Source organism: Leucoraja erinacea, chromosome 30 (assembly GCF_028641065.1).
Source record: "Leucoraja erinacea ecotype New England chromosome 30, Leri_hhj_1, whole genome shotgun sequence".
In the NCBI taxonomy this organism is placed as follows: domain Eukaryota; kingdom Metazoa; phylum Chordata; class Chondrichthyes; order Rajiformes; family Rajidae; genus Leucoraja; species Leucoraja erinaceus.
The window spans coordinates 16,619,947-16,631,999 of record NC_073406.1 but is presented as its reverse complement, the minus strand read 5'-3'; the positions used below and the strand labels follow the sequence as shown (position 1 = coordinate 16,631,999).

Below are 12,053 nucleotides of genomic sequence, written 5' to 3'. Positions count from 1 at the left end.
CTGATTCTCTTTCCATGGATGCTGCCTGACCTGTGATTGCATTTACAGCAATTTTAGTTTTTTTTTATTTTTTTATTTCAGATTTAACAGCATCTGCAATTGTTTGATTTTCACCCTTTCTATACCCGTCATGTTTTAAACCCCTCCTGTGGAGTCAGGCATTTATACATCACTTTGCACTCTCTGAAAAGCCTTATCACTCTACCTAAAGTCTTGCTCCCACAACTGGGTTTCAGAGTGGCGCAAGCTGGCCAGGCTGCTGCCTCACAGTGCCAGAGTCCCGAGGTGTGATCTTGTCCTCAGGAGCTGTCTGCGTGGTGTTTGCACGTTCTCCCTCTGACCACATGTGTTTCCTCTGGGTGCTCCGGTTTCCTCCCACATCCCAAAGATATGTGGGTCTGGAGGTCTATTGGCCCTCTGTGAATTTCCCCTCATGTGTATGGAAGTAGAAGGGAAAGTGGGATAACATAGAACTAGTGTGAAGGGGTGATCGATGGCTGGCATGGACTCGTTAGGGCAAAGAGCCTGTTTCCATGCTATATTTTTAAATCAAACAATCAAACTGGACACGAAGATGGAGCCAAACTTTGATAAATGTTCACCAGCCCTTTGCGAGTGTACTCTGTACCGCAAATAAAGCAAAAAAAATTGATTGCCAGTTTCTACCCATTGATTGTGTGGTGAGCACAAGTGCCTGCATCAAGATGAGCAGTCAATGGTTTGCCTTTACAGAAACAAGTACATTAAGTTATGCAGCGCTCATGATCCTATGCTGACAGGTTGTAAACATTAAATTCTTAGTTCTGTCTTTGAGAGTGATTGTGGCTGATGTAACCCAAATATTGACTTAACTTTCAGTATATTTATTCATGTAAAATGTTACAAAAACCACAAAATATTTCACTCTCTGAAATGCTATGAATTCCATTTAAAGTTTAGTTTAGAGATACAGCATGGAAGCAGGACCTTCAGCCCACTGAGTCTGCAGCGACCATCGATCACCAGTTCCATGTTATCCCACTTTCTCACGCATTCCCTACACCTCACGGCCAATTTACAGGGGCCTACAAACCCGTGCATCCTTGGGATGTGGAGGAAACCGGAGCACGTTGAGGAAACCCACGCGGTCACAGGGAGAACGTGCAAACTCCACACACACACACACACAGTAGACAAGGTCGGGATCAAACCCAGGTCGCTGGCGCTGTGAGGCAGCAGCCCTAACAGCCGCGCCACTGAGTTTGCATCTTCTTTCTCTCGTTCCTTTTGTTTCATGCTTACTTTCCACTCTCCTGTGTCATGCTGGCTCATGACTGAACAGCCGCTGGAAAGTAAAGCTGAAACTCTCACTACTCCTCTCTTTTCCACCTGCATCACCAAAGCAGGATTGAAGCTGAAGGAGCCTGGATTTGATTCCTTTAGAGATTATCCATCAAAGATCAGTCAGGTCAGGAGGTTTGATTTTCAGTGCAATGTCAAATGTAAATGAAATGAGCACCTTCCAAACACAGTCGTTAGGCAAATCTACCCACAGCAGTCTCCCATAGCAAGCAATCAGCTTGTGGAATGTCTGATGGATTAAGGTGTATACATATATAATATTTCACATATTATATATATATATATATATATATATATATATATACACACAGACATTTCCACAGGAATGATATATATATATTTAATATTGGCATTCTTCCCAAAGGAAACTGGGAAGGGGTCCACATTCTTCCACCATTACAATCACTTATCAAATTCAGAATCATGTTTCAAAGTATTGTCATCATTAGTGAATTTTCATTTATCAATAGAGAAATTGCACCCCAAAGTGCAAATGGTAATTCATCTTGACAAAAGCCAGTCATATATACACACAGTTTTAAGAAGTCCTATATCGAACTCCTGCTTCGCAGTCTCGTGCTCAGAGTAAATACACAGTCACTGCTGTCAATGCACATGAACTGTGAGGGAGTGAGTACAGCAGGTTAATCTAAACTTAATCAACAATACGTGGAGTACTTTACCAGGCATTAGCAGCATGCATGTTGAGGCAGAGTTACCCTCGGACCACTCAGTGATCTGGTAACATCCAATTCCAGCTGGTGCTCTCTCCCAACCGATGTGCAGTTCAGAGGTGTTTGCAGGGTTCTGGCTTCTGCCGTGAATCAAACTCTATTGTTTCGAGGCAGCACTGTTTTTGGCAGGAACCGCAGGCTCACTGGCTTCACTACCTGTCGTACAGCATTTTTTTTGTTCATTCACGGATATGGGTGTTGCATTGTTGCCCATCCCTAATTGCCCTCGAGAGGATAATAGTGTCCCACCTTCCCCACAGCGTAAAAAAAGGTGAAAGAGTTAAACAGACAGCCTACGTCAGAGCTGGTACGAAGAACTGATACTTCAGTTTATGAAATTTGCATACAAAATATTTTTTTAAATGGGAAATACTGAAATACCACTTCAGATCGACCTGAAAGGTCGCCTCAGTTTTTCTCCCCATCGATGCTGCCTGACGTGTTGAGTATCCCCAGTGTTCTCTATTATTTTTGCTTGAAAGTTTTATGGGTAGTTTAGCTATGTCGTGGAGGAGTTAACAGGGATTGCTAGAAGACGGAACTTATGTACAGGTCTGGAGAGGCTAAGAACTACAGAGTTAGAGAGATATAGGCTAGACACTCAGAAGATATTTGGTATGTCTCCAATGATTCTTACAAAGTTCTACAAATGCCCCATCGAAAACGCAGCTTAGTTTGGGAACAACAGCCCAGACAGTCACACAAATCAGCCGCCCCACCATTGACTCCATCTTCACTTCACGCTGCCTCGAGAAAGCAGCCAACTTTTTGTTTGCCTTCCATCACAGTAAGGAATGTGGAGGAGACACTGTGGCGGATGTTTATGTTAAAATGTATTTTGTGTGTTCTGTTGCTTTTTATTAGTATGACTGGCTTGGCAAATGAAATTCCTCGTATATATTGCAAAACATACTTGGCTAATACAGTATCATTGTGAATGTTATTGTGATAATCAAAGACTTTTATTATCCCATTCATTCTCTCATCTCCACTCTTCTATTGGGCAGAAGATACAAAAACTTCAAAGCACATTACAACAGATTCAGGAATAGCTACTTCCCAGTTCTTATCAAACCACTGGATGGTCTTCCTATAAGCTAGAGTGTAGTCCCTATCTTTCAGCCTACATCATTGTGGACCTTGGACTCATTTACCTGGAACTGCAAAACAATAGTGCTGTAACACTGGCATTGTTCTCTTTGGACTATCTGTTGTACTGGTCTTTGGTTTGATTGAGCTCATGTAGAGTGGTTGATTTGATTTGACCAGTTAGCTGGCAAGCAGACAAAATATCTTCACTGTATCTTGGTACAGAAGACAATCATAAGCCAATACCAGTACCGACATTTCAGGTCAGGACCCTTTCTGAAACTTAGCCTACCCATGGTCTCCTGAGAAGCGTCCTGACCCATTGAATTACTCCAGTACTTTGTGTCTTTTTTCATAAACCAGCATCTGCAGTTTCATGTATCTACCAATTCCAGTGCCATTGGTATCCACGTCTCCAAATGGAATTAATCAAGAAATGTGGTAAGGGAACCAAGGTCAAAGAACACGGAATTGTCAGAAAGTTGAACGGGTGGCAATGTACAGGGATTGGGTGAGGTGTACAGGATTGGGATTTTATTATGTAGCGTGGGAACCACCGGACTGAGCACAAGGGGTGATGTGGGAGTTGATCCTAGCTGGGGGCATATTTAAGAGGCAAATGTTTGAAATAGAAGTACAAGCCAAGTGTGTTGGGAGGTACGTCTGGTATTGGCAAGCGGCAAGATGAGTGTTTTGGCAGAAGGCGATCGAATGTAGAGGCAGATCAGATCATGTTTGATGTTTAAACCCTTTGAGGTGGAGTGGACTTAGTCTGGTCAGGGTCAATTAGGGATTGCACGTAACAATGGTGCAGCGGACAATTCTGAAAGTAGTCGCACCATGCCCTCCATAATCTGCATGTTTCCCTGAGATACCTTCCCATTCTGCCACCCCGTAAATATAGACCTCATCAGCCCAACTTCTCCACGTATGAGATTCACAATATGTCGGTAAACCTTGTCTTTGAATGTATTTCTTTGTTCACAAACTTTATGGAATCTACCATTCTTTGATCTATTTTGTTTCTTACCTTCCATGGTGCAAGGCACAGCATAGTGCAGTAATCTTTAAAATGAAAGCTGGAAACACAAGATGCTGCAATCTTGAGTAAAAATCAAAGTGCTGGGGGAACTAAGCGAGTCAGGCAGCATCTGTGGCTGCCCACGGGAACATACATACGTGAGAAAATAGAGCAGAAGGCCACTCGGCCCCTCAGTCCTGTCCCGCCATTCACATGATCGGATACTCATCGAATAAAACAACAAGGTGCCCATCTGAGCTCGTTCCTTTTGCCTGCACCAGGTCCATATCCCTTAAAACATTTCCTATTTGTGTACCTGTTTTAATATATTTTACACATTATAATACTTGCCTCTACCACTTCCTCTGGCAGCTCAATCCACATATACCCGCATCCTTCTGTGTGAACCCACTGCCCCCTCAGTTCCCCTTTAAATCTTTCCCATCTCACCTTAAATCTGTGCCCTCTAGTTTTAGACTCTCCTACCCTGGAGAATATCCACCACCTCTCTGCCCCTCATTATTTTATAAACTTCTTTAAGATTGTGCCTCAGCCTCCTGTACTCCAGGGGGAAATGTCCCAACCTATACAGTCTCATATAACTCAAGTGCTTTAGTCCTAGTAGACTCAGAGCAATATCCTTACAAATCGCTTCTTCACCCTTTCTAGCTTAATGACATCCTTCCTATAGCTGGGTAACCAGAACTGTGCATAATACTCCAAGTGTGATCTCACAAACATCTTATACCGTTGTAACATGATGTCCTAGCACAATGCAATGACCAATAAAGGCAAAACATGCCAAATGCCTTCTTCACCTCCCGCACAACCTGTGCCTCCACCACCCTGACAACCTGTGTCTCCACCACCCTGTCAACCTGTGTCTCCACTTCCAGGGAACTATGTACCTGTAGCCCTAGTTCTCCAAGATCTACAGCACTGTCCAGGGCCCTGCTGTCAGTGGCGGACTGGCCAGGGTGTCAGCTTGCCCGATGGCAAGTGGGCCCCTGATGAAGTGGGGCTCCCTATATCAAGTGGGTCCCTGATGAAGTGGGCCCCCTTTGTCTCCTGGCAACCAATATTTTCAGACCTAGCCCACTACTGCCTGCTGTATACTGTCTTTGCAATGATTGGAAGGAAATATCTTGTTCAATCAGCCACATAACATCTGAAGAAGGATCCTGACCCAAAACATTGCTTATCCACGTTCTCTTGAGATGCTGCCTGACCTGCTGAGTTCTTCCAGCACTGTGTGTCTTTTTTTGTAAAGCAGCATCTGCAGTTCCTTGTGTCTACATTAATGTTACATAGACTATTCTAATCTGTGGACAGATAGCACAGAATGCTATGTCAAAGCAGTGTACTGACAATTCAATTCATCACTTTGTTCGCTGAAGTGTGATTGAACCAGTTAATATAAAGAATTCATTGCAAGAGGTTTTAAACAGCCCTGCAGATTTATTCAATTAACAGATGCAAGTGCATTTTCCCACCGACTCTCAGAATGTAACTTAACAAGCGTGTTTTTGAAGAAGCAGCTGGAATCAGCTGATAACACCGAGCAAGAATGGAAGAGTAAATGTGTGTATGTGCGGCTTAGCCTGTCACTGAAAGTCAGTCATTCATCCGCTATCTATTTAGGCAGAGAGAGTTCACAATTGCCAACCAGCGTGTTATATCCTGGCAAGTATAATTTAAACTTGTCTTTATTTAGTGCACAGGCAAAGAAATAAACCATTTATCATGAACGTTGAATTGTCTCATTTCTAGCAATATTCCTCTCTCTTTTGCATGCCCCAGCCCCAACCCTGGTATCCACACCCCCCCCCCCCCCCCCCCCCCCCCCAGTCACCCCACTGCTTTATCCACTTCCAACCCACCCCGTACGCTATTCTCCAATCCTTGATTCCCTCATTTCCCGTCGATCCCCGCCCCCTTCTCTTTCCCCTCCCTCTTGGACGTCCCATCCACATCCCTCATTTCACTTCTCTCCTTGGCTGACACCCTTTTATCTTCTATTCATCTCTAGCCTTTGTCACGTACTCTACCAATCTGCTAACTACACTCCCTCAGTTTAGTTCAGTTTATTGTCACGTGTACCGAGCTGTTTCACTGCCCTCACTTGTATCCACCTATCACTTGGCCGGCTTTGCCCCAGCCCCACCTCTCTTGCCCATGCCAACCTTGATGCCCCATCTACACTAATCCTGCCTCAACTACCCCCCTGACAGCTTGTTCCATACACCCACCACCCTGTGTGTGAAAAAGTAGCCTCTCAGGTTCCCATTAAATCTTTCCCCTCTCACCTTAAACATACATTCTTTGTTTCTTAATTCCCCTACACTGGGTAAAATACAGTGCATCTACCCTATCTATTCTATTCTCCTCATAATTTTATACAGCTCTATAAAATCACCCCTCGGCCTCCAAGGAATAAAATCCTAGCCGGCCCAACCTCTCCCTATAGCCCAGGCACTCAGATCTTGGCGACATCCTCGTAACTCTTCTCTGCATCTTTCCTATAACAGGTTGACCAACACTAAACATAGATGTTCATTATATCTTTGCAATCAAGGTCACCATCATGACATCAATGTTTCCAGTTACTCTGCACTCCTTCATTACTCTTATAAGGACAATTTGTATACTCTTCTCCTATCCCCGAGTTCCCCATTTCCCTTCTATCCCCCCTCATTCCCCTTCCCCCTACTCCTCCACCCGTGTACCTTCCTCTGGCTTCACATTTAATCTTCCTCTTCTCTCCTTATTAGTCTAGTTTAGTTTAGTTTAGTTTAGAGATACAGCGCGGAAACAGGCCCTACGGTCCACCGAGTCTGCACCAGCCAGCGATCCCCGCACATTAACACTATCCTACACATACCAGGGACAATTTTTTACCAAGCCAATTAACCTGCAAACCTGTACATCTTTGGAGTGTGGGAGGAAACCAAAGATATCGGAGAAAGCCCACGCGGTCACGGGGAGAACATACAAACTCCGTACAGACAGCACCTGTAGTCAGGATCAAACCCGGCTCTCTGGCGCTATAAGTGCTGTCAGGCAGCAACTCTACCGCTGCCCCACCATGCCGCCCTTATCTGACACCTTCTGTCTCCTTTTCACCTTCTAGCCTTTGTCACTTACCGCACCCATCTGTAAATCTCCCCCCACTCTACTCGCTGGTATCCAATTATCACTTGACTGGTTTGCCCCCTTCCCCCCAACTCTTTTCCAGCCTTCTTCCCCCACACCACACCATCAGTCTGAAGGAGGATCGCGAACCGCAACGTCATCTGTCCATGTCCCTCCACAGATGCCGCCTGACCCATTGCGTTCCTCCAGCACTTTGTGTTTTGTTCAAGATTCCAGCATCTGCAGTTCCTTGTGTCTGAATTGCGCGTACAGTGTGTGTGAACATTGCTGCCTGCTGTCATTGCTAACACAATTCCCCACTCTCTTGCCTTTCACATCGATGGGATCATTGTTGAGACAAAGAAAGACAAACAATTCATCTTTGCAAACAATAATCTAGGTCACCGCAGGATTTAGGCTTTTCCTGCCACCTTCTTTGTAAACTCTGCAACCTCTTACACAAATCCCCATCCCACCCCGACTTACCAGGCATTGGCCAATCACTGGGCACAAAACATTTCTTCAGGCAGAGATGGCAATCCAAGCCAGCATTAGTGATTGGCTGTAGCTGTTTGAATGCAATAAACATAAAGACACTTGTTTCACTCCTTGCTTTGAAAGAGTATTCAGTAACTTCACAAAGCCAGCAAAGAGAAGGATTCAATATTTAGCATGCGTCTTTTTGAAAACCTTTTCAATAACTTTGCTTCACTGCCAATGAGAAGACATGATATAAAGTCAGTTGCTGGCACCTTGCCCACTAGCTGAAACCATTCGCCCACTCCCAGCCCAGTCTTCCATGACCAAAAGCAGCTCCTCCCCTTGCCCTCGCATCTCTCATTATCCTGCTTTAAGTTTGAGACACTGGTTTAGGTTCTAATAGAATTCTTCATTATAGAATGATAGAGTAGGCCTGAAGGGCCAAATACTTGCTTCTGCCCCTGTTTCTTTCAGCCATAAAGGGCAGCACGCAGCTGACAGAGCTGCTGTCTCAGAGCGCCGAAGACCCTGACCTCGGCTGCTGCGTGTGTGGTGTTTGCACGTTCTCACTGCGACAGCGTAGGTTTCCTCTGGGTGCTCCGGTTACCTCCCTCATCCCAAAGACACGTGGGTTTGTAAATTAAATTGTCCCAAGTGTACAGGGAGTGTATGCGAGAGGGGGATAACATAGAACTGGTGTGAACGGGTGATCGATGCCGGCATGGACTCGATGGGCCGAAGGGTTAGGGTTAATTAGTCCGATTAATCTATCAAACAACTTATCCAAAACCAATGTCCTCTACTTTAAAACAAAGGCATAATTACAAGGGTAGTGTTGTCTGGGGGGACTGGGAAAGTGAGCTAAAGGGTGGGCCTGCAGGTGTCAAGCCAAGTCAAGTCAAGTCAAGTTTATTTGTCACATACACATACGAGATGTGCAGTGAAATGAAAGCGGCAATGCTCGCGGATTTTTTGTGCAAAAGACAAACAACAAAACAACCAAACAAATTATAAACACAATCATAACACACATATTCTTTTACATAATAAATAATAGAAGGAAAAATGTTCTGTAGAGTTAGTCCCTGGTGAGATAGGCGTTTACAGTCCGAATTGCCTCTGGGAAGAAACTCCTTCTCAACCTCTCCGTTCTCACCGCATGGCAACGGAGGCGTTTGCCTGACCGTAGCAGCTGGAACAGTCCGTTGCAGGGGTGGAAGGGGTCTCTCATGATTTTGTTTGCTCTGGAGTTGCACCTCCTGTTGTATAGTTCCTGCAGGGGGGTGAGTGAAGTTCCCATAGTGCGTTCGGCCGAACGCACTACTCTCAGCAGAGCCTTCTTGTCCTTGGCAGAGCAATTCCCAAACCAGATGGTAATGTTACCGGACAAGATGCTTTCCACCGCAGCTGCATAGAAGCACTGGAGGATCCTCGGAGACACTCTGAATTTCCTCAATTGCCTGAGGTGGTAAAGGCGCTGCCTTGCCTTCCTCACGAGTGCCGAGGCGTGTGATGCCCATGTCATATCCTCAGAGATGTGGACTCCCAGATATTTAAAACAGTTCACCCTATCCACAGGATCCCCATTTATACTCAATGGAGTGTACGTCCTCGGTGTGCAGTGGCAACTATTCCACAATGCTCAGCATGAACATATCCCAATTAGAGAGAGAGGAATTCAATAGGCAAAATAAACCACCTGTGGTTAACAAAGGAGGTCAGAGGCAACAGCAGATCAAAAACTAAAATGTTCGATGTGCAGAAATTGTTGCAAGAATGGAGGATTGGGAGTTTTTCAGGAACCAGCAGTGAGAAAGTAAAACTCTAATAAGGAATCAGATTATTGATTCTGAGAGTTAATTATAAAATACGATCAAAACAAATGCTAAAGCTTCCTGGGGTATAAAAAGGGAGACAGTATGTGAGGGACCCCTGAGTTCCAGCCCTGGAATACCAGAACACTAAATCAATACTCTGATGACAACATTACAAATATTCCATTTTAATCCAAAATAAAATGTTCATTTTAGACAATAGACAATAGGTGCAGGAGTAGGCCATTTGGCCCTTCGAGCCAGCACCGCCATTCGAAGTGATCATGGCTGATCATCCACAATCAGTGCCCCGTTCCTGCCTTCTCCCCATATCCCCATGACTTCGCTATTTTTCAGAGCCCTATCCAGCTCTCTCTTGAAAGAATCCAGAGAACCTGCCTCCACCGCCCTCTGAGGCAGAGAATTCCACAGAAGGCAGAGAATTCCACAGACATTTCACATTTATTTCACATTTTTAATCTGTTTTTGCTTGTTGGTTCACAGCTGAAAGGTCGAAGTGTGATGGTGACACCTTAAGATGCGTTGGACATTTCACTAGCTTTCAGATCAGATATCTCCTTCCATCAGACTCCACGATGGAAGCAGAGAGATTGCTGTTTGCTGGCAAATCTCAGACCACAGCACGAAGAGGAACAGATAGTTCAGAAAGTGAATCAAAAACAGGAATCAGGTATTTGCTGTCCTTATTCCTCTTCCACACCCATCCCACCCTGAGGCTGAGCATGCTCAAGGATTGTTCCAACTAATCGTGCCACATTCCTGGGTTCCGGTCATTCAAATGAGCAGGAAATTCTCATGTGCAGGCCTTACCCTGGGGTGAGGCCTGGCCTTCAATTCAACTGTTGTTCGTAGCAACACTCCTTGGGTACACCCCTCCAAAAACTTCATGGGTACGTCAAAGAGTACTTGTCTTTGCGCACAGTCCAGCTGCCACCTGCTTGCCCCATTCCACAAGTCGCAGCGTGATTGAGGTTGGGTAATAGGCCTTTTTTTGTATTTTTGTTTAGTTTATTGTCACGTGTACCGAGGTACAGTGAAAGGCTTTTGTTGCGTGCTAACCAGTCAGCGGAAAGACAATACATAATAATAATAATTATTATTTTATTTATAGAGCACTTTAAAAACAAACATAGCTGCAACAAAGTGCTGTACATCACTAATCATTGACAAAAAAGTTAATACACACCAAAAATAACAATCAATAGTAGGAAAAGACATGTAAAATAAAGAAACATCAAAAACACCAAAAACAGAAGCAAAGCCTCAGGCATGGTCAAAAGCCAGGGAATACAAATGTGTTTTAACACTGGATTTGAAGATGGACAGTGTCTGATGTGCAACGGCAGGGTGTTCCAGAGTGCCGGAGCAGCAACAGAGAAGGCTCTATCCCCTCTGAGCCTTCGACTAGACCTCATAGACATAGACATAGAAACATAGAAAATAGGTGCATGAGTAGGCCATTCGGCCCTTCGAGCCTGCACCGCCATTCAATATGATCATCCAACTCAGTATCCTGTACCTGCCTTCTCTCCATATCCCCTAATCCCTTTAGCCACAAGGGCCACATCTAACTCCCTCTTAAATATAGCCAATGAACTGGCCTCAACTACCTTCTGTGGCAGAGAATTCCACAGATTCACCACCCTCTGTGTAAAAAATGTTTTTCTCATCTCAGTCCTAAAAGATTTCCCCCCTATCCTTAAACTGTGACCCCGTGTTCTGGACTCCCCAACATTGGGAATAATCTTCCTGCATCTAGCCTGTCCAACCCCTTAAGAATTTTGTAAGTTTCTATCAGATCCCCCCTCAATCTGCTAAATTCTAGCGAGTACAAGCCGAGTCTATCCAGTCTTTCTTCATATGAAAGGCCTGACATCCCTACATGATTACTATCGAGCCATTTACAGTGTACAGATACATGATAAGGGAATAATGTTTTGTGCAAGGTAAAGCCAGTAATGTCTGATCAAAGACAGACCGAGGGTCACCAATGAAGTAGATAGTAGTTCAGGACTGCTCTCTAGTTGTGGTAGGATTATTCAGTTGCCTGATAACAGCACAGGTCTAGGTTTTTCTTGGAATAGTCATACTGCTTGGAAATCAGCCTAACTCATCCATGCTAACCAAGATCCCCCATCTAAGCTCGCCCCTTTGACCCATATCCCTATGAACCATTCCAATCCATGTATCTATCCAAATGTCTTTAGATTTTAGATATACAGCGTAGAAACAGGCCTTTTGACCCACCAGGCCCATGCTGTCCAGCAATCACCCTGTACACTAGCACTATCCAACACACTGGGGACAATTTATTATTTACAGGAACCAATTAACCTACAAACCTGAACGTCTTTGGAGTATGGGTGGAAACCGGAGCACCCAGAGAAAACTCACACAGTCTCAGGGAGAACGTACAAACTC

General features: G+C 44.6%; 1 protein-coding gene across 1 annotated transcript in view; it reads right to left on the bottom strand.

Moving 5' to 3' along the window:
* LOC129711699 (rap1 GTPase-activating protein 1-like) overlaps positions 1–2,162 on the bottom strand; it is a 280,412-nt gene extending 278,250 nt beyond the window's left edge. Inside the window, 1 exon segment of the mRNA XM_055659567.1 lies at positions 2,025–2,162. Within this exon segment, the coding sequence (XP_055515542.1) occupies positions 2,025–2,044 (20 nt within the window). The 5' untranslated portion in view covers positions 2,045–2,162.
* Positions 2,163–12,053: the final 9,891 nt, after the last annotated feature.